Source organism: Trachemys scripta, chromosome 13 (assembly GCF_013100865.1).
Source record: "Trachemys scripta elegans isolate TJP31775 chromosome 13, CAS_Tse_1.0, whole genome shotgun sequence".
Classification (NCBI taxonomy): domain Eukaryota; kingdom Metazoa; phylum Chordata; order Testudines; family Emydidae; genus Trachemys; species Trachemys scripta.
In genome coordinates this window covers 322194-343958 of record NC_048310.1, presented here as the reverse complement: position 1 = coordinate 343958, position 21765 = coordinate 322194, and the positions used below count along the sequence as shown (strand labels likewise).

Below are 21765 nucleotides of genomic sequence, written 5' to 3'. Positions count from 1 at the left end.
ATTAGGGGGCTGGGGCACATGACTTACGAGGAGAGGCTGAGGGAACTGGGTTTATTTAGTCTGCAGAAGAGAAGAGTGAGGGGGGATTTGATAGCAGTCTTCAACTACCTGAAGGGGGGTTCCAAAGAGGATGGAGGTAGGCTGTTCTCAGTGGTGGCAGATAACAAGAAGCAGTGGTCTCAAGTTGCAGTGAGAGAGGTCTAGGTTGGATATTAGGAAACACTATTTCACTAGGAGGGTGGTGAAGCACTGGAATGGGTTACCTAGGGAGGTGGTGGAATCTCCATCCTTAGAGGTTTTTAAGGCCCGGCTTGACAAAGCCCTGGATGGGATGATTTAGTTGGTGTTGGTCCTGCTTTGAGCAGGGGGTTGCACTGGATGACCTCCTGAGGTCTCTTCCAACTCCAATCTTCTTTGATTCTATGATCCTCTCTCAGTTCCTTCTTTACACCGTGGCAGTGAGATGGAATCCAGCTGGTGTCTCACCCACTACACCTTAGCTTGGGCTTGAACACCTCGAAATTTTCTGAGTATCCTCAGAACAACCTATCACCGTAATCGGTTCTATTACTTGTTTGAATCAAATGTTGCTGCTCAGACCACCCTGTACATTCCCTGCTTCCCGCCCCCCCTCCCCTCCCCCCACAGGAACTAAAAATGTGGGACTCTAAATGCAGGTGTTTTTAGCCTTGCCCATCCTCTGGACTAATTCCTCTAAACAATGGGCACAGCAGGTGTGTGTTCTGCTTAGGAGAATCCGATATCCTAAGCAGGTGCTTGGTCTGCCTATCTTTCTCCGCAAGGACTGTCAAGTCCTAAGATACACCTCCTGGATCAGATAGAGCCTGTTTTTTTTTCTGGAGCAAAGACCCTTCTAATGCTCAAGCCCACGTTATCCAGCAATCAATCAAGGAGGCAGGGAACTCTGAAGACCTCCTCAGAGAAAAATGATGCTGAGACAAGACCTGGTGCCGGCATTGACATTGGTACTGGCATTCCCTCTAGTACTGAAACCACTAACAGTCTCGACACTAAAGTTGATACCTCAGAAGTCGAAGCAGAGTGCAACAATCGGCTTCTCTGAGCACTGGAGTGGGAGCTTGAGAAGGAGGTTGGTGTCCTCTCAGAGGCACAAGAAAATGTTAGGGAAACAAGCTGGCCAGGTCCTGCATGATGTTGAGGACTGGCAAGAAGAAGCAGACTGTGATGCAGCAGGCTCCGCTGGGTCCACTACCAGCAGTGTCCCTGCCAATGTCGACTCTGGCAGAACAGACTCAGAATGCACAAATACTGACACAGATCTTGGTACTGACAGCACTCTACCAACAGCATCCTCTCCATCCCCAGAGCACACTTTTTTTTCTTGTTTCTCCTCCAGTGTTCCCTTTAATTTTTTACATCCATGTGCAGAATTAATTTTGTTGTGTGCACCAATATGGAGGTGATGTGTGATTAGCTCCCCTCTAAGTTCCATAAGGGCTGCCACTGAGAAACTTCTACAGAGCTCAACCACTGATCCAGCCAACAACCCATTGGCCACTGATACACATACAGGATGCCACCATGGCCCTATTGGGGCCCACCTTCGCAAGCCTGAAGGAGCTGGTGCCTGCCATTATGGAGGAGGAGAAAATCCACTTACTCAAGAGGCTTTCCTAGCAAGATCTGTCACTGGAGCACCAAAAGGAGCAAGATTCAGAAGTGTGCCAATATCCTTTGTCACTTCCTAAGGATCTATCTTCATCTTTGCTGAATGAGACAGTAGACCTGGCACTGGATGATTTCAAGGCTTTTCAGGAGTTCCTTGTGCAGATTTTTGACACCTTGGCGATAGAGACTGCAGTCATCTCTGAAAAATCCCACAAGTTATTTGACATTTTCTGTTGGCCCTGCCTGCCCTTCCCATAAATGAAGGACTCCTAGATCCAGTGAGAACTCTGTGGTAGACACAGTCATTATAATACCAACATCAAAACTAATTGAGAAATGGTACCTACCAGTTACCCCCTTGAGGTTTGAGTACTTTTATACCCATTCCAACCCTGGCGCCTAGTTGTCTTGACTATTCAAGAGAAGTCAAGTTCTATCAAGAGCATACCAAAACACAAAGGAGGTGTTGCCTTATATATTAAAAATGTACACACTTGGACTGAGGTAGAGATGGACATAGGAGACGAAAGTGTTGAGAGTCTCTGGGTTAGGCTAAAAGGGGCAAAAAACAAGGGAGATGTCATGCTAGGAGTCTACTACAGGCCACCTAACCAGGTGGAAGAGGTGGATGAGGCTTTTTTCAAGCAACTAACAAAATCATCCAAAGCCCAAGATTTGGTGGTGATGGGGGACTTCAACTATCCCGATATATGTTGGGAAAATAACACAGTGGGGCACAGACTATCCAACAAATTCTTGGACTGCATTGGAGACAACTTTTTATTTCAGAAGGTTGAAAAAGCTACTGGGGGAAGCTGTTCTAGTCTTGATTTTAACAAATAGGGAGGAACTTGTTGAGAATTTGAAAGTAGAAGGCAGCCTGGGTGAAAGTGATCATGAACTCATAGAGTTTGCAATTCTAAGGAAGGGTAGAAGGGAGAACAGCAAAATAGAGACAATGGATTTCATGAAGGCAGATTTTGGTAAGCTCAGAGAGCTGATAAGTAAGGTCCCATGGGAATCAAGACTGAGGGGAAAAACAACTGAGGAGAGTTGGCAGTTTTTCAAAGGGACACTATTAAGGGCCCAAAAGCAAGCTATTCCGCTGGTTAGGAAAGATAGAAAATGTGGCAAAAGACCACCTTGGCTTAACCACGAGATCTTGCACGATCTAAAAAATAAAAAGGAGTCATGTGAAAAATGGAAACTAGGACAGATTACAAAGGATGAATATAGGCAAACAACACAGGAATGCAGGGGCAAGATTAGAAAGGCAAAGGCACAAAATGAGCTCAAACTAGCTACGGGAATAAAAGGAAACAAGAAGACTTTTTATCAATACATTAGAAGCAAGAGGAAGACCAAAGACAGGGTAGGCCCACTGCTTAGTGAAGAGGGAGAAACAGTAACAGGAAACTTGGAAATGGCAGAGATGCTTAATGACTTCTTTGTTTCGGTCTTCACCGAGAAGTCTGAAGGAATGCCTAACATAGTGAATACTAATGGGAAGGGGGTAGGTTTAGCGGATAAAATAAAAAAAGAACAAGTTAAAAATCACTTAGAAAAGTTAGATGCCTGCAAGTCACCCGGGCCTGATGAAATGCATCCTAGAATACTCAAGGAGCTAATAGAAGAGGTATCTGAGCCTCTAGCTATTATCTTTGGAAAGTCATGGGAGACAGGAGAGATTCCAGAAGACTGGAAAAGGGCAAATATAGTGCCCATCTATAAAAAGGGAAATAAAAACAACCCAGGAAACTACAGACCAGTTAGTTTAACTTCTGTGCCAGGGAAGATAATGGAGCAAGTAATTAAGGAAATCATCTGCAAACACTTGGAAGGTGGTAAGGTGATAGGGAACAGCCAGCGTGGATTTGTGAAGAACAAATCATGTCAAACCAGTCTGATAGCTTTCTTTGATAGGATAACGAGCCTTGTGGATAAGGGTGAAGCTGTGGATGTGGTATACCTAGACTTTAGTAAGGCATTTGATACAGTCTCGCATGATATTCTTATCGATAAACTAGGCAAATACAATTTAGATGGGGCTACTATAAGGTGGGTGCATAACTGGCTGGATAACCGTACTCAGAGAGTTGTTATTAATGGTTCCCAATCCTTCTGGAAAGGCGTAACGAGTGGGGTACCGCAGGGGTCTGTTTTGGGACCGGCTCTGTTCAATATCTTCATCAACGACTTAGATATTGGCATAGAAAGTACGCTTATTAAGTTTGCGGATGATACCAAACTGGGAGGGATTGCAACTGCTTTGGAGGACAGGGTCATAATTCAAAATGATCTGGACAAATTGGAGAAATGGTCTGAGTTAAACAGGATGAAGTTTAACAAAGACAAATGCAAAGTGCTCCACTTAGGAAGGAAAAATCAGTTTCACACATACAGAATGGGAAGAGACTGTCTAGGAAGGAGTACGGCAGAAAGGGATCTAGGGGTTATAGTGGACCACAAGCTAAATATGAGTCAACAGTGTGATGCTGTTGCAAAAAAAGCAAACATGATCCTGGGATGTATTAACAGGTGTGTTGTGAGCAAGACACGAGAAGTCATTCTTCCGCTCTACTCTGCTCTGGTTAGGCCTCAGCTGGAGTATTGTGTCCAGTTCTGGGCGCCGCATTTTAAAAAAGATGTGGAGAAATTGGAAAGGGCCCAGAGAAGAGCAACAAGAATGATTAAAGGTCTTGAGAACATGACCTATGAAGGAAGGCTGAAAGAATTGGGTTTGTTTAGTTTGGAAAAGAGAAGACTGAGAGGGGACATGATAGCAGTTTTCAGATATCTAAAAGGGTGTCATAAGGAGGAGGGAGAAAACTTGTTCACCTTAGCCTCTAAGGATAGAACCAGAAGCAATGGGTTTAAACTGCAGCAAGGGAGGTCTAGGTTGGACATTAGGAAAAAATTTCCTAACTGTCAGGGTGGTTAAACACTGGAATAAATTGCCTAGGGAGGTTGTGGAATCTCCATCTCTGGAGATATTTAAGAGTAGGTTAGATAAATGTCTATCAGGGATGGTCTAGACAGTATTTGGTCTGCCATGCGGGCAGGGGACTGGACTCGATGACCTCTCGAGGTCCCTTCCAGTCCTAGAATCTATGAATTCCAAACATTTAGATCTGTTTGCAAGAGAACTGTACTCATTGGCTTTACTTCAGTTGAGGGTGGCCAACTACCAGGCCTTACTGGGCAAATATGATTTGACTAGGGACAGCATGACACCCTTTGTGGCTAAGCTTGCTCATGAGAGCAGAGAGGAACTAAAACACATAACACAGGAAGGGCAACTGCTGGCCAAAATGGTCTTGCAGACAACAGTGGATGCCTCGGATATCATGGCTGGGTCCACAACCACTGCAGTGACCATGCAGAGAGAATTGTGGCTTCAGGATTTGGGTATCCCCCAAGAGGTACAAGCCACAAATGAGAACGTGCCCTTTGAGAGCTTGGAATTATTGCACAAGAGGACTGACTGATCTACCTACACTCACTTGAAATTGTCTAAAGCAATTTTGCACTCCTTGGGAATCCTCACCCCTCCATGCTAGTGAAAGGTGTCCCATTTGTTATAATGTAGGCCTAGCAGGCCTACATTAATTGTTAGCCTAACCAATGAAAAGTGGGTAAACGTTTATGAATTGTCATAATGATCTGTTGTATAAAACTCTTTAAGAAAAGATATGAGCAGGAGACAGACTGAATTAATTTAAACGAAGAGTCTACTGATAATGCTCAAGTACTGTGTTAAGATTATGACTGGTGTAAAAGAAGAGCAGGAATCAATTAACTAAAATTGGTGTGTTGGAAATATGGCCTAATTAGTTGTAAGAATAATGAGGATGACTTATTCTACTCATTGCCTTTTGGGGGTCCTTAAAAAGACTTCGGGGAGAGGAGAGAAAAGAACTTTTTACCATCATCATGTCTGCGGCAGAAGGATTGTTGCCATGACACCAGACCTTAATGGTCAAGTATCACCACTGAAATATCATCGCTGCGCCAGTGAGGTCCCAACCTAATATGTTTGAGATCCTGCTCTGTCTTCCCCTCCCTTGTGTGATCCTTTCTGCCTCCTATCTCTCACTCTAGGCTTTCCACTTGATCCTAAAATCAGCTGCGCTGCAAGGTATCAGTGTGGTGATAACATAGAACTGTAGGACTGGAAGAGACTGCGACAGATCATCTATCCAGTCCCCTGCACTGAGGCAGGACAAAATATTATCTACACCATACCTGACAGTTGTTTGGAGGTTTTTAAGAACAGATTAGTCAATGACAGAGATTCCACAACCTTCCTAGGTAATTTGTTATAATGCTTAACTATCCTTACCTTTAGGAAGTTTTTCCTAATTTCTAACCTAAATCTCCCTTGCTCCAATTTAAGCCCATTACTTCTCGTCCTGTCCTCAGTGGTTAAAGAGAGCAATTTTATCATGCTCTTCCTAACAACAGCCTTTCATGTACTTGACTATTATAATCATTTCCCTCCTGAGTCGTCTCTTCTCCAAACTAAATAAACCTATTTTTTTTTCAATCTTTCCTCATCAGTCATATTTTCTAGACCTTTGTTGCTCTCTAGACTTTCTCCAATTTATCCACATCTTTTCTGAAGAGTAGTGCCCAGAACTGGACACAGTACTCCCAATTGAGACCTTATCAGTGCTAAGTAGAGTGGAAGAATAACTTTGTGTCTTGCTTACAACGCTCCTGCTAATATGTCCCACAATTTATTTATCTTTTTTTTTGAGGGGGGGGGGCGGCAGTGTTTTTACATTGTTGACTCCTATTTAGTTTGTGATCCACTATAATCCCAGATCTTTTTCTGCAGTACTCCTTCCTAGGTAGGTAGTTCCCATTTTGTATTTGTGCAGTTGATTATTCCTTCCTAAATGCAGTACTGTGCACTTTTCCTTAGAACATATGAATGGCCATATTGGGTCAGACCAAAAGTCCATCTAGTCCAGTATCCTGTCTTCCGACAGTGGCCAATGCCAAGTGCCCCAGGGGGAATGAACAGAACAGGTAATCAAGTGATCCATCCCGTCACCCATTCCCAGCTTCTGGCAAACAGAGGCTAGGCACACCATCCCGCCCATCCTGGCTAATAGCCACTGATGGATCTATCGTCCATTAATTTATTTAGTTCTTTTTTGAACCCTGTGATAGTCTTGGCCTTCACAACATCCTCTGGCAAAGAGTTCCACAGGTTGACTCTGAGTTGTGTGAAGAAATACTTCATTTTATTTGTTTAAACCTGCTGCCTATTAATTTAATTTGGTGACCCCTGGTTTTTGTGTTATGAGAAGGAGTAAATAACACTTCCTTATCTACTTTCTCTACACCAGTCATGATTTTATAGGCCTCTATCATACTTAATCTGTATTGAATGTTATCCTGTTTATTTCAGATCATTTCTCCAGTTTGTCTAGAGCATTTTGAATTTTAATCCTGTCCTCCAAAGTGTTTGCAAACCTCCTCCACAAGCTTAGTATCATCCACAAGCTTTACAAGTATACTCTCTATCCCACTGGCTAACTCATTTATGATGATATTGAATAGACCCAAACTCAGGATAGATCACTCAGCAATCAAGGCGTTGGATTGCAAGGGAGGGTCATGGGAACCCTACTCTTTCCGCCTTCATATGGGAGGGGGCATGTGCCATCCCGATGGACACTGCTAGCCGCAACAAATTGTCTCACATGCGTAAGGTCCATGCATACCTGTAATGTAGTCTGTGGCTCCCAACAGCTTGAAGAACCCAGTTACTGTAGGGTAAGTAAATGTTCTTTTCTAGGCCCCCTGCTCAAACTACTAAAATATACTGCTTCTTTCTGGTACTTCAAACCTATGTTTCATCTTTGCTTGGTCACACACAGGAGCAGGTGAAGAAGAATAAGGCATTTTGCCGGTTTAAGAAGCTTCAAGAGTCTCGACCTGAGTTCCTGGGATGGCAGCTGGAGGATCTGCTCCCTCTGCCACTGCAGAGGCTCCATCAGTAAGGAAGCAGCCTTAAGCCTTCAGATGTCATTTTAGCACCAAGATTAGCGCTAGGTGCTAGGAATCAGAGGTGAAGAGAGGGGACCCCATGGAACTGTAGTCTGTTGCTGGTGGACAGAGGTAGAGTGGCAGTAGTGACCCCAGGTCAGAACATTCCATTGCAGTCCACACAGATTCCAAGGTGTGTGTGCGGTGGGGATACAGGGAGGTAGGCAGCTGTCTGAGGTCTCTCTAGATTGTGGAAAGACATTCAGTGGCATAAGCTCTTGCCCCCTGAGCAATTCCCAGATTGTGATGGTGCCTTGCCACAGGGTCTCCCATGTGGATGCTGCAGGACTCCTTCACTGAGTATGTCAAATTGTTAGGGGAGATAATGGGGCATTATTGGTTGCTGTGAGTGCTGGCTCTAATCTCATTAAATCCAGATTTGAGTGGGTAGGGTCTCTGTCTTTCCAGCATCTGACTGAGACTTGACAACTGGACAAGAAAAAATTGGCTGAAGTTGGTTCACACCAAGTTGGTTCACACCGGCAGAAGTGGTGCCGTTTGATAGGTTCTGTGTCTGCCCACTCTTTATATGGGTTGCTGTCTCTCAGACATTCTGTATCTCCCTTTTTGCACCTGCATGGTTTTAGGAGGAGATGGAGGCACCAGAGAGCCATAGAACCTTCTGTGGTTGATCAGAGGCTGTACCCTTTCCTCTTTTTTGATATCTGCCACAGTAATCCAGGTCTGTTCTGTTTAGGGCTTTCCTTTAAGAGCAGCCATCTTGATAGGTAGGAAGAAGGTTGTCTGCATGTGGCGGTTTGGAGGCTAATTTAGCTTGGGGGAGCCATGGGGAGGTCCAAATGTAGGGACTTTGCTGAGACTCCAGTTTGAGAAGTACATTTATAGTTCCTTTGATGCTGATAGGTAAACAAAACATCTGATGGGGAGGGCATTTCACTTGTCCAGGGCATCCCTCAGTCAGGGAGAGGGACTCCATAACACTTTAGTCTCCTGGACCATGGTGGTGGCTGTAGACATGAGATGTAGGAACATATGAATTGACAGTCTGGGTCAGATCTGAGGTCCATCTAGTCCAGTAACTTGTTTTCGACAGAGGCCACTGTCAGATACTTCATCTGTAGTATGCAGAGACTGGATAATTTGCCCACCACATTGGATCTTGTCCTCTACTAGTTGGAGATTGGTTTAAGACCTGAAGTGTGATGATGATTATTCCTTTTTAAATGTTTATCACTACAGTAACTCCTCACTTAATGTTGTAGTTATGTTCCTGAAAAATGCGACTTTATGCGAAACGATGCTAAGCGAATCCAGTTTCCCCATAAGAATGAATGTAAATGGGGAGGGGGAGGGGGTTAGGTTCCAGGGATTTTTTTTCCCCAGACAAAGACATTATATACATATACAGTATAAGTTTTAAACAAACGGTTTAATATTGTACACCGCAATGAATGATTGTGAAGCTTGGTTGAGATGGTGGAGTAAGAGGGTGGAATATTTCCCAGGGAATGCCTTGCTGCTAAATGACGAATTAGTACTCGGCTGAGCCCTCAAGGGTTAATACACTGTTGTTAATGTAGCTTCACGCTCTACAAGGCAGCATGGATTGAGGCAGGAGGGAGGAAACACAATAGATGCAGGGCAGTAGCTGCAAACACTTCCCTGCAAAAATTGAACATGATGATGAGCCCACGCTATCCAGCTGGAGTGCACCACTCCCTCCTTCTGACAGCACATGCACGGCTGCACAGGTGCTGACTTTCAAAGTGCTGGGGGGATGCATGCATGAGTGAGAGAGAGAGAGTGAGAGATGTGCATTGCCCCTTTAAGTACACTGAGCCCACTTCAAGTACGTTGCCCTTTTAAGCAGATCAGCCAGTTCAGACAGGAAGCAACAGCTTCCAGCAAGCTCCCTCCTTTCTGTCCCTGAGCCCTGTCCCCCTTCTCTGCTTTGTGGAGAGGGGATACAGAGTGAGGGGGCAGGAGCAGGGGAACATCCTGATATCAGCACCCCTCTTACCTTTCCCCCAGCAAGCAGGAAGCTCCTGGGAGCAGCTCCAAGGCAGAGGGACAGCTGAACTTCTGCTGGGCAGCTGCTGAACCACATACCTTACAGGAAATTTAGGGGAGGTGATGGGGGGGGCTGGTTCTAAGCCCCACAAGGAGGGGCTGCTCTTCCAGAGAATCCTGCAAGCAGTGGTCAAAGCAGGCAGCTGCCAAATGCCATTATAAGGGAGCATTGCGCAACTTTAAATGAGCATGTTCCCTAACTGATCAGCGACATAACAACGTTAACCGGGATGACCTTATGTGAGGACTTACTGTAATTATTATTAGGATAATTGATATTTTTGTTATGCATATGTGTCAAATCCCTTTTGAATATTCCCAAGTTCCTGGTCTACATAGGTCAGGAGAACAATGGTATATGTGGGGAGAAGAAGGGGGAACTGACTGTTTTGAGAGAGGGGAAGTGCTTCAAGACTCTGACAGATTAGTCCTCCCTTTTCCAAAGGCTGGATCTTTCTCATCCCTTGTACTATCCACAGTAGGAGATTCTGCTGATGGTGATTGTACATGAAATGTGACTTTACCCCATCTGTCTTAGATACAAGCACTTGTTCAGAGACCTGATGGAGAACACCAGCCCGGATAGTGTGGAGTTCCAGTACCTTGCAAGTATGATGTAGATCCCAAACCTTGTTCAGGATTATTTCCTTTGCTAACAATTTAATAATCTCTCTGACCTCAAACCCTTTTCGGTGATGAGCTCTAGTACATTACTATTTCTTTCCTTCTTCTCTCTCTTCCTCCCCCCCCCCCCCCCGACCAAACACCCCAACTTCCTGAAACCTGATGGGATTATTAGCACAATTGGAATGTTAAAATCAGTGGTTATAACCTATTTAGGAAGGATTGAGTGGGCAAAAGGGGAAGGTGAGTGGCACTCTGTCAAAAATGGCATTACCTGTTTCCATGTCACTGATAACTAAGAAGAAAATAATCTTGAATGCTTATGGATCAATGTCCTAACAGATAAAGCACAAGACTAGGGTATTAGCTGATATCTGCTACAGACCACCAGTCACATGAGGGAACAGTATGACCACCTCCTTATTCACCAATTTATAATATGTAGAGGAAAAAACCTGATATAATGGGGGACTTCAATTTGAGTAACATGCTGAGAGTCTCATGTTGCTAGTCTTAAAACACCCTTGGTATTTCTAAACATTATAGATGATGATTTCCTAATTCAAAAAGTGTTGCAGCCAACACAAGCAAATTCTATTAGGTCTTGTCCTTCAGATAAAGAACTGATCACAGAACTAAAAATTAATGTATCTTAGATGCAAGAGATCATGATTTAATCGTGTTTATAATATGCAAGCTGAATAAAGTCCAGACCAGTTTCTATACATATACACACACTCCCTCTCTCTCTCTCAGTTCTTTAATAGGACCAATTTAAAAAAACTGAAAACAGTCATGAGCCAAATTATCTGTGATGAAGAATTTAATCAGAAAAATGTGAATGCTCATTGGGAATCATTTAATAACATCTTATTAGATGCCCAAAAAAACACAATTGAGGAAGAAAGCTATGCTGGTTAAAAAACAAACATAGTTTAGAGAGGCATTGAAGGCAGCTACAAAAAAAGTTATATATAACAAATGGAAGAACAGAGAAGTTGATAGTAAGAAATATAAATCAGAAGTTAGTAAAAAATTGATAATGGGACCAAAGGACACAAGGAGAAATCTATGGCTAGCAAAGTGAAGGACAATAAGGAGTTTTAAAATATATTGGGGACAAAAAGAATCCTGACAATGGTATTGGTCCATTATCAGATGGAAATGGTAGAATTATCAATAATAACACAGAAAAGGTAGAGGGATCAATAAATATTTCCCTTCTGTATTTGGGGAAAAACAGATGATCTAGTTTCACCGTACGGTGATAACACTCTTTCCATTTCACTAGTATATCTGGAGGATGTTAAACTGAAGCTACTAAAGTTAGATATTTTTAAATTAGTAGGTCCAGATAATTTATGTCCAAGAGTTGTAAAAGAGCTGGCTGAGGAGCTTGCTGGACCATTAATGTCGGTTTTCAATAAATCTTGGAACACCGGAGAAGTTCCAGAAGACTGGAAGAAAGTGAATGTCGTGCCAGGTTTTAAAAAGGGTAAAAAACGGGATGGCCAGCCGGACATTGATCCCTGGCGAGATAATGGAATGGCTGATATGGGACTCAAAAAATGAAGAACTAAAGGAGGGTAATATAATAAATGTAAATCAACATGGGTTTATAGAAAGGTTTCAGAGTAGCAGCCGTGTTAGTCTGTATCCGCAAAAAGAACAGGAGTACTTGTGGCACCTTAGAGACTAACAAATTTATTAGAGCATAAGCTTTCGTGGACTACAGCCCACTTCTTCGGATGCATATAAAAAGTCCACGAAAGCTTATGCTCTAATAAATTTGTTAGTCTCTAAGGTGCCACAAGTACTCCTGTTCTTTTTATGGGTTTATAGAAAATAGATCCTGTCAAACTAACTTAATGTCTTTTTTATGAGATTACAAGTTTGGCTGATAAAGAGAATAGTGTTGACATAATCTACTTAGATATCTGTAAGGTGTTTGAGTTGGTACCATATGACCTTTTGATTAAAAAAACAGAATGGTAAAAAATTAACATTGCTCACATTAAAGTGATTAAAAACTGACTGATAGGTCTTAAAATGTAACTGTAAATGGGTAATCATTATTGTTTCCAGTGGGGTCCTGCAGGCCTCAGTTCTTGACCCTATGCTATTTAACATAATTATCAATGACGTGTAAGAAAACAAAATCAACCCTGAGAAAGTTTGCAGATAGCACACAAATTTGGGGAGTGGTAAATAATCAAGACGACAGAGTGATCTACACTCGGTAAACTGTCCGCAAGCAAACAATATGGCTACATGTAAATGTATACATGTAGGAACAAAGAATATAGTGTATACTTACAGGATGGGGGACTCTATCCTGGGAAGCAGTGACTCTAAAAAAGATTTGCAGGTCTTGGTGGATAATCAGCTGAACATGAGTTCCCAGTGTGACGCAGTGGCCAAAAGAGCTAATGCAACCCTGGGATCCATAAACTGGGATCTTGAGGAGGAGTAGAGAGGCTATTTTACCTTTATATTTGGCAATGGTGTGACCGCTGCTGGAATACTGTGTCCAATTCAAGAAGGATGTTGATAAATTGGAGAGGGTTCAGAGAAGTGCCACAAGAAATGATTGAAGGATTAGAAAACTTGCCTTATGGTGACACAAGGAACTCAATTTGTTTAGCTTAACAAAGAGTCGATTGAGGGGTGACTTGATCAGTCTAAGTACCTACATGGGGAACAAATATTTAATAATGGGCTTTTCAGCCTAGTTGACAAAATGATCCAGTGGCTGGAAGTTGAAGCTAGATGAATTCAGACTGGAAATGAGACGTACGTTTTTAAAAGTGAGTAATTAATCATAGAAACAATTTACCAAGGGTCATAGTGGATTCTCCGTCATTAACCATTTTAAAATCAAGATCAGATGTTTTTATAAAAGATCTGCTCTAGGAATTATTTTGGGGAAATTTTATGGCCTGTGCTACACAGGAAGTCAGACTACAGTGATCTGATCACAGTGGTCCCTTCTGGTCTGAGAATCTGATTTTTTCTTCAAGTGATAGTCCTATAGGTATTTGAAACGCAGGTGCGCATGCATGCCATGCTCCGGAGCCAGAAGTTTTCAGTAGCAGTGTCTGTTGACCCGCACATGTGTCGTACGTTGCCTCGTGTTCCAGGTGAGGTTATAAGAGGCTATTTGGGACAACGCTCCTTCAGTTTCCTCTCACCGTCGCATGGTTGGAGTCGGAATCTTCTTTCCTCCATGCTTGTAGTCTGCTATGAGAATGCTTTGTCCGTGTATATTGTTAGCTAGTTTAGTCTTCTTGTGTAGATAGTTCATAGTTAATTAGTGTAGTTGATTTTGTCCCGCTCGGGGCCCGTCCCAACTTTGTTGAGGGACCGTGCCTCATGTTCTGGGTTCAAAAACTGTATGTTGTGCCCTCGCTCATTCTTAATGAGTGAGGAGCACTGCTGCTGCTTGTACTGCTTGGGGGATGCACATCTTGCTGCACACTGTGAGATCTGCAAGTCTTTTCCCTTGTGGACACACCTTTTTTGATTCCGGAAATTCCTTATGGAAGAGGAGGCTCTCCACATACGGAATCCGATCCGGGTCCAGTGGAACCAACGGTGCACTGTCCTTCACCGGTGGTGAGTGCCCCACCCACTACTTCCTGTCTGGATCCGATGGGATCACTGGCACAGGACAAGTCCAAGCATGAGGGTCATAAGCGCTCTCATGGGCATCACGGGAAGTCCCTGTTGCAGACTGCCGCTGAGCACAGAATTTGGTCCCCGAGCCATGGCCTGTCGGGTGAGATGTTGCATGTGGACCCCACCTAAGCTCCCCCATTCCAGGGGTAAGCTAAGAGGCAAAAGGTACCGGTACCCCTGACTGCCACGCCAGCTGTGTGAAGAGACAGCCCTCCATGGCATGCATCTCCATCGCAACCAGAGTTCCCACACTGCACATGCCTTGGGCTAGTAACTTTCCACAAAGAGGAGCTGTGGGCTTGTTTGGGACAGGATCTAAAAAGGCACCTGAGACATCTCCATTTTGTCTTCATTTCCTGCTTCATTATTTCTGGACTGGATTACTAACAAGGAAACTCTAAACAAGGACTGATAACCCTTAATCTGTCTGAGTAATTTCCAGAGAGACTTTTGCAAGCTAGCAGTTTATTCCATCACTGCTACAAACCTGATATAAGGACTTGGCAATCAATTGTATGTATATGATTCCTTAGCCATTTATAACTCTCTTCTTTCTTTTTCCTTTTAATAGTAAATCTTAGACTTAGTTATTAAGGATTGGCTGTAAGCATGTATTTGGGTAAGATCTGAGATTCATATGGACCTATGGGTAAGTGTTCAATATCTTTGGGATTGGTAGAACATTAAGTATGGTGAATAGGGTTTTCAGTAACCCCTCAATATATTAGACTTGGTTGTCTAGATGGGAGCCAAGAGCTGGAATACCTAAAGGGGATTGGGTTTGGTTTCTTATTAACCAGTGTGGCACTACAGATAGCTCTCGTTACTGGATTGGTGAATCTAATTACAGAATAAACCACCAGTTTTGGGGATTATGGGCCCTATTTCTTGCAGTCTGCCCTGAGTGTGGCATTGTCAGTGTGGCACATCCAGACACCTGGTCACACCCACCCACCATCCCCTCTACTGCAGACTGCGCTATTTAGTGGTGAAAGAGTGACTGAAGGGGCATTGCCCCGCATGGCCTATAACCTTGTTTGTAGCATGAGGCAATGTGTGACTCAGGTGCAGGTCAACTGACCCTGCTACTGAAAACTTTCAGCTGTGGTGGGCAAGCATGCCCAGTTTTGGAATACAGAGAGGGACCACACATCTCTGGCTGGGATGATTTAGTTGGGTATTGGTCCTGCTTTGAGCAGGGGGTTGGACTAGATGACCTCCTGAGGTCCCTTCCAACCCTGAGATTCTATGATTCTGTGATCTCGAAGAACCTCCAGTTACAGGTAAGTAATCTGCTCAACTCCCAGATTTCAGCGATAGGATTAGGTAGAGCCATCTACATGCTCTTCTCCAGTGCTGGCAATTTTGTCTATTTCCCAACCTAATGTAGGTCACTTGCAGTTAAGTGTTTTGTTTTGTTTTTTATTGATGTGCTATGCTAATTTCAGAAGCTGTGAAATCTGTTTCTGAGGTGTCTCAGTGGGTCCATAGCACAATTCGCAGCCATGAGAACTCAATGCAACTGCTTCGGGTCCAGAAACTGCTCAAAGGACAGAAGACCAAGGTGCTGACTCCAGGTGGGTCCTACTCATCAGCCAGACAAAGTGAATTGGAGACAGCTTTGTGATCACTTCTGATTCAATTCAAATAGACTTGGAGAGGAAAATTGGCTAACGTCTCACAAACAGGGTATGAAATATCAGAGGGGTAGCCGTGTTAGTCTGGATGTGTAAAAAGCAACAGAGAGTCCTGTGGCACCTTTAAGACTAACAGATGTATTGGAGCATAAGCTTTCGTGGGTGAATACCCACTTCGTCAGACGCATGTAATGGACATTTCCAGAGGCAGGTATAAATATGCAGGCAAGGATCAGTCTGGAGATAACGAGATTAGTTCAATCAGGGAGGGTGAGGTCCTCTGCTAGAAGTTGAGGTGTGAACACCACGGGAGGAGAAACTGCTTTTGTAGTTGGCTAGCCATTCAGTCTTTGTTTAATTCTGATCTGATGGTGTCAAATTTGCAAATGAACTGAAGCTCGGCAGTTTTTCTTTGGAGTCTGGTCCTGAAGATTTTTTTGCTATCTTTGACTACCTTTACATCTGCTATTGTGTGGCCAGGGAGGTTGAAGTGTTCTACAGGCCTGCACAACTCGTAAAGTGGCGAGGGCCATATTACTCCAAAGAAAACAGCTGAGGGCCGAAACCCCCTGAGCGCCACCGAGCCCCCCCCCCACACCACCTGCCCCATGGAAACAACCCCCACAGCGCTGCCGAAACACCCCCCCGCCAGCGCCACCTGCCCCGCGGAAACAAACCCTCCTTCCCCAGCGCCACCCCACCGAAACAGCAGTATTGAAGCTCGGTAATTTGTTATAGCAGGCCCCTAAGGTAGTATAATTAAGGTAAAAGAAAAATGTCTTTTTGCTAGAAGTAGAATAAGATCTTCCCCCCACTTTGTAATCAATTGCCATGTTGAATGAATGAGGTGTGAATGAGGAAGGCGTGGAAGGCAGGTACCTCCAGATAGCTGCAACCCTTGGAGAGGGCAGGGCCGGCTCTAGGATTTTTGCTGCCCCAAGCAAAACATTTTTTGTCCGCCCCCCCCCCCCTTTTTTTTCATGCTCCTCTGCCCCCAACCCCGCCCCAACTCTACCCCTTCTGAACCCTTTCCCCAAATCCCCAGCCCCGCCTCCTCCCCCGGCGTGCCGCATTTCCCCCCCACCATTGCTTCCTGCGGGCCCCCCGCGACCTCCCGCCCAAGTTCACCTCCGCTCCGTCTGCTCCCCGGGGTGTGCTGCCTCTCCGCTTCTCCCCCTCCCTCTCAGGTGAGGGAGGGCGGAGAAGCGGAGCAGCGGCGCGTTCAGGGGAGTAGGCAGAGCGGAGGTGAGCTAGGGTCGGGGGGGGGAAGTAACGGGGGGGGGTTAGAGGAAACACTCCCCGCTCCAGCTCACCTCCGCTCCTCTGCCGAGTGCCCGCCGCTTGACTTCTCCTCCCTCCCAGCCTTGCTGCGCGAAATAGCGGTTTTGTGCGCGGCAAGCCTGGGAAGGAGGCGGGAGGAGAAGCGGAGCGGCGGCGCATTCAGGGGAGCAGGCGGAGCAGAGGTGAGCTAGGGTGGGGGGCCGCAGGAAGTAATGGGGGGGTAGAGGAACCACTCCCTGCTCCAGCTCACCTCCGCTCCACCACAGCCGCCTCCCCCGCGTGCCCACAGCCGCCTCCCCCGCGTGCCCGCCGCTTGGCTTCTCCTCCCTCCCAGCCATGCTGCATGAAACAGCTGTTTCGTGCGTGGCAAGCCTAGGAGGCAGGGGGAGAAGCAGAGTGGCGGTGGCGGCATGCTCAGGGGAGCAGGCGGAGGCGAGCTGGGGCGGCAGGGGCACTTTTTCCCCATGCCCGGAGTCGGCGCCTATGATGGCTGGCGCCAGAATGCCGCCCCTAGAAATGTGCCCCAAGAATTGCCACTTTTAGGTCTGTTATTGAGTGTCCAGGGAAGTTGAAGTGTTCTCCGACTGGGGTTTGAATGTTATAATTCTTGACGTCTGATTTGTGTCCATTTATTCTTTTGCGTAGAGACTGTCCGGTTTGGCCAATGTACATGGCAGAGGGGTATTGCTGGCACATGATGGCGTATACCAAAAAAACTTCAAAAACAGACTCCAACGAGAAACTGCAGAACTAGAACTAATTTGCAAACTGGACACCATCAAATTAGGCCTGAATGAAGACTGGGAGTGGATGGGTCATTACAAGAACTAAAAACTAATTTCCCCATGCTAATTTTCCCCTACTGTTACTCACACCTTCTTGTCAACTGTTTGAAATGGGCCACCCTGATTACCACTACAAAAGTGATTCTTCCTCCTGTTGAGAATAGCCCACTTTAATTGAATTGTCTTGTTAGAATTGGTAAGGCAACTCCCATCTTTTCATGTACTATGTGTGTGTATCTATCTATCTATCTATCTTCCTACTGTATTTTCCACTCCATGCATCTGATGAAGTGTGTTCTAGCCCACGAAAGCTTATGCGCAAATACATTTGTTAGTCTCTAAGGTGACACAAGTACTCGTTGTTGTTTTTTTGTTTTGTTGTTTGTTTTTTAATATAAAAATATAGAAAATTCCCACTTTGTCACAGGGAGCTCTTGAATCTAGCAAACAGAGGCACAGTGAGATCTGATGGCTGGAATGTGAAACAAAACTAATTCCAAGTGGAAATAAGGAAAACTTTTAAGTGAGGGTAATTAGCAATTAAAACACTATGCCAAGGGACATTGGTGGATTCTTCATAATTTGAAGTTTTTACATCAAGACTGGATGCCTTTTTCTAAAGGATATATGTTCTAGTTCAACCCAGAAGTTACAGGCTTGATGTACAAAATGCTGCTGAAATTCTCTGGCCTGTGTTATGCAGGTCAGACTAGATAACACTGCTCTACAGCCAAAATGCTTCTGAAATAAATGTAGTCAAACTTTACTAATTCTGGGTCACTGAGAACGAAAATGATGCTTAAAATTGTTGATTGGCTCTAGTTTTCAAGATATGCTATTGGGTCAGTATATACGACCCTTGACTTGGGAATGGCGGAGGATAAGTGAGTTATAAAGTGAAGGGATCTCAATTTAAACCAGAAATGACTAAAATACATCTTTGACTGGATCTATGAATAAATCTATGACTGGGTTTGGACAGTACTTGCTTTTTAGGCAAAACAATGAATGATGCAATCTGAAGCTGGTATTGCGTCATACATGTTATGAATTGCATCATGTTATTCCTAGAAGTCATGGATGATACAATCATAACGAAGCTTACATCACTCTGCTGAACAAATTGCCCTATATCAGCTCTAGAAATCATACAGTGTCGTACTCTCTTATTTGTCAGTGTTTGATTTTGCAAAGGGACATATTTCTGTTTAGCCAAAGTGAGCAGAGTTGCCTCGTACTTGTGTGAACAGTGCAGATAACTTCTGCTATGTTTGTGGTGAAGTGACTTTTGCATCACAAAAGCGCAGTATAACCACTATGGTTAAGAAAGCCTATCACCTTTATTTTGGCCACAAAATTGGAGATCAGGACAAGAGGTGGGCCCCACACATATGCTGCAACACTTGTGCAACAAATCTTCGCCAGTGGTTGAACAGGAAAAGGAAATCTATGCCTTTTGCAGTGCCAATGATTTGGAGAGAGCCAACAGATCATACCACAATTGTTACTTCTGCATGGTGCCTCCAGTTGGGAAAGGTGTGTCAAAGAAGAAAAAGTGGACTGTGCATTATCCAAACATTCCATCAGCTATACGCCCAGTACCCCACGGAGAAGGACTGCCGGTTCCTGATGCACCAGAATCATTCTCACTTGAGTCAGAAGAGGAAGAGGATGAAACTTCTGGTCCTGAACCATCAATGTCACAGGACCCACATTTTCTCCCATCCTCCTCCTCTGAACCACACCTCATAACTCAAAGTGAACTGAATGACCTTGTCAGGGATTTGGAACTACCCAAGAGTAAGGCAGAGCTGTTGGGCTCCAGACTACAGCAGTGGAATCTCCTGGCAGGTGATGTTAGGGTTTCCATGTTCCGTGACCGTCAAAAGGATCTTGTCCCATTCTTCTTCATGGAAGGTGATCTTGTAGCCTGCAACAACATCGATGGTGTGATGGCAGCCCTCAACATCGTTCACGATCCAGATGAGTGGAGACTGTTCATTGATTCATCGAAGACGAGTCTTAAAGCTGTTTTACTGCATAATGGCAATGTTTTGCCATCAATTCCAGTTGATCATGCAGTCCATATGAAGGAAACCTATGACAACACGAAACAACTTTTGAGGTGCATAAACTATGACCAACATCAGTGACAGCTTTGTGGCAATTTGAAGGTTGTTGCTCTCTTGCTTGGTCTGCAGACTGGATACACAAAGTACTGCTGTTTTCTCTGCGAATGGGATAGTCGTGCAAGAGATTCCCACTACATCAAGAAAGATTGGCCATTCCGACAGTCATTGGAGCCTGGGAGGAAAAGTGTTCAGCATCCACCACTTGTTGAATCAAGGAAGATTTTGTTACCACCCTTACACATCAAGCTGGGTCTGATGAAGAACTTTGTCAAGGCCATTGACAAAACACAAGCAGCTTTCAAGTACCTCCGTGGAAAATTTCCAAGGTTAAGTGAAGCTAAAATAAAGGAAGGTGTCTTTGTTGGTCCTCAGATTCGTGAACTTCTTCAAGATGATGCATTTGACCATGCACTGCGTGGCAAGGAAAAGATGGCATGGAAAGCCTTCCAGTTAGTGGCAATAAATTTTCTCGGAAACAACAAAGGAGACAACTACAGGTTGTTGGTGGAAAACCTCCTCAAGGCATACAAAAGCCTTGGTTGCAGCATGTCACTAAAGATACATTTTTTGCACTCTCATCTAGATTTTTTTCCACCGAACTGCGGAGCAGTGAGCGATGAGCACGGTGAGCGATTTCACCAGGACATTGCAACAATGGAGAAACGCTATCAGGGCAAATGGAGCCCATCAATGCTTGCAGACTATTGCTGGACAGTGACAAGAGATGCTCCATTTAATAAATACAAGAGACAAGCCAAGAAGCGCCGAGTAGACACTGAATAGGCTTAAACTATGTACGTAATAATTTTTTGCCTTTTGTTTCATAATAAATTTTATTTATATAACCCTTTTGCTGATTTTTAAAGTGTTACATAAACAGGACAGGTGAAATATTATCATGTAAAGCAACCATAAACACATGAAAAGACCTAGGTTTACAATTTATGATTAAAACTCTACTATCTACACAATATACATAGATATAAAATGTGAAAACTTAAATATCTTAGAAACAGTAGCCAATCAGTTGTTTTAATTGTCATATTTGAATTTAGCACATCAAAATACATAATAAATAGCATATTTTATCTCTGAAGCAGACGACTTCTCAAAAATTGTAGACCAGTGTAATCACAGTGGACCTTTTGGCCTTAAAAATCTATGAATAACCTACCCATGGGCAAGTTTCTTCCTAATTCCCATCAATTTAAGGTTAGTTTGTCCTGAACCAGGAGGAAACATGTCCCTTTTTATCTTATGTTAAATATAAGAAAGCGGTGCTTGTTCTCACTGTACTTACAGAGACCCAATCTTTTTTTAAAATACCCTGGTAAACTCTTCGCCTTGTGGCAGTGAGTGCCAGGCTAATGATGCAGTACATGAAATAGATGTTAATTTGCTGCCTTTTCCCTTGTATTGTATGAGAGAGGATGAATAGAAGTACTTGATTGATTTACTTTTTCTATCCCCTTTATTGTTTTGTATCCCTCTATTTTTAAAATGGTTACTCACATTCTCGTAACTCTTGTTCTTCGAGATGTGTTGTTCATGTCCATTCCAATCAGGTGTCTGACTTGTTCTGAACAGGAGAGCTCAAATGTATTCAGCCATGGAGCTTCCAGGCTGTGAGGTGCAGTGACTGCAGGTTCGGGTGCTGGAGCCGCCCATGATCTTGTGTGAGAAGGTCCGGGAAAAGTGGCAGGGTAATCGGGGCTCCCACTGACAAGTCTAGGAGAGACGTGTACCAATGCTAGTGGGGCCAAGCTGGTGCTATGAGAATTACCTGAGCCCAGTCTTTGCGAATCTTGAGCAGGACCTTGTGGACGAGCGGTATGGGTGGGAAGGCGTATAGAAGCGTTCCCCCTCCCCCCCCCCCCCCCCCCCGGC

General features: G+C 44.2%; 1 protein-coding gene across 2 annotated transcripts in view; it reads left to right on the top strand.

Moving 5' to 3' along the window:
- ARHGEF39 (Rho guanine nucleotide exchange factor 39) overlaps positions 1-21765 on the top strand; it is a 72941-nt gene that overhangs the window by 42806 nt on the left and 8370 nt on the right. Inside the window, exons 5-7 of one of the 2 annotated variants that reach the window (XM_034788223.1) lie at positions 7542-7660; positions 10280-10350; positions 15492-15620. In XM_034788223.1, coding sequence (XP_034644114.1) covers positions 7542-7660; positions 10280-10350; positions 15492-15620 — 319 coding nt within the window. The remainder of the gene's footprint in view (positions 1-7541; positions 7661-10279; positions 10351-15491; positions 15621-21765) is intronic. The other variant, XM_034788224.1, reaches the window with a different exon arrangement.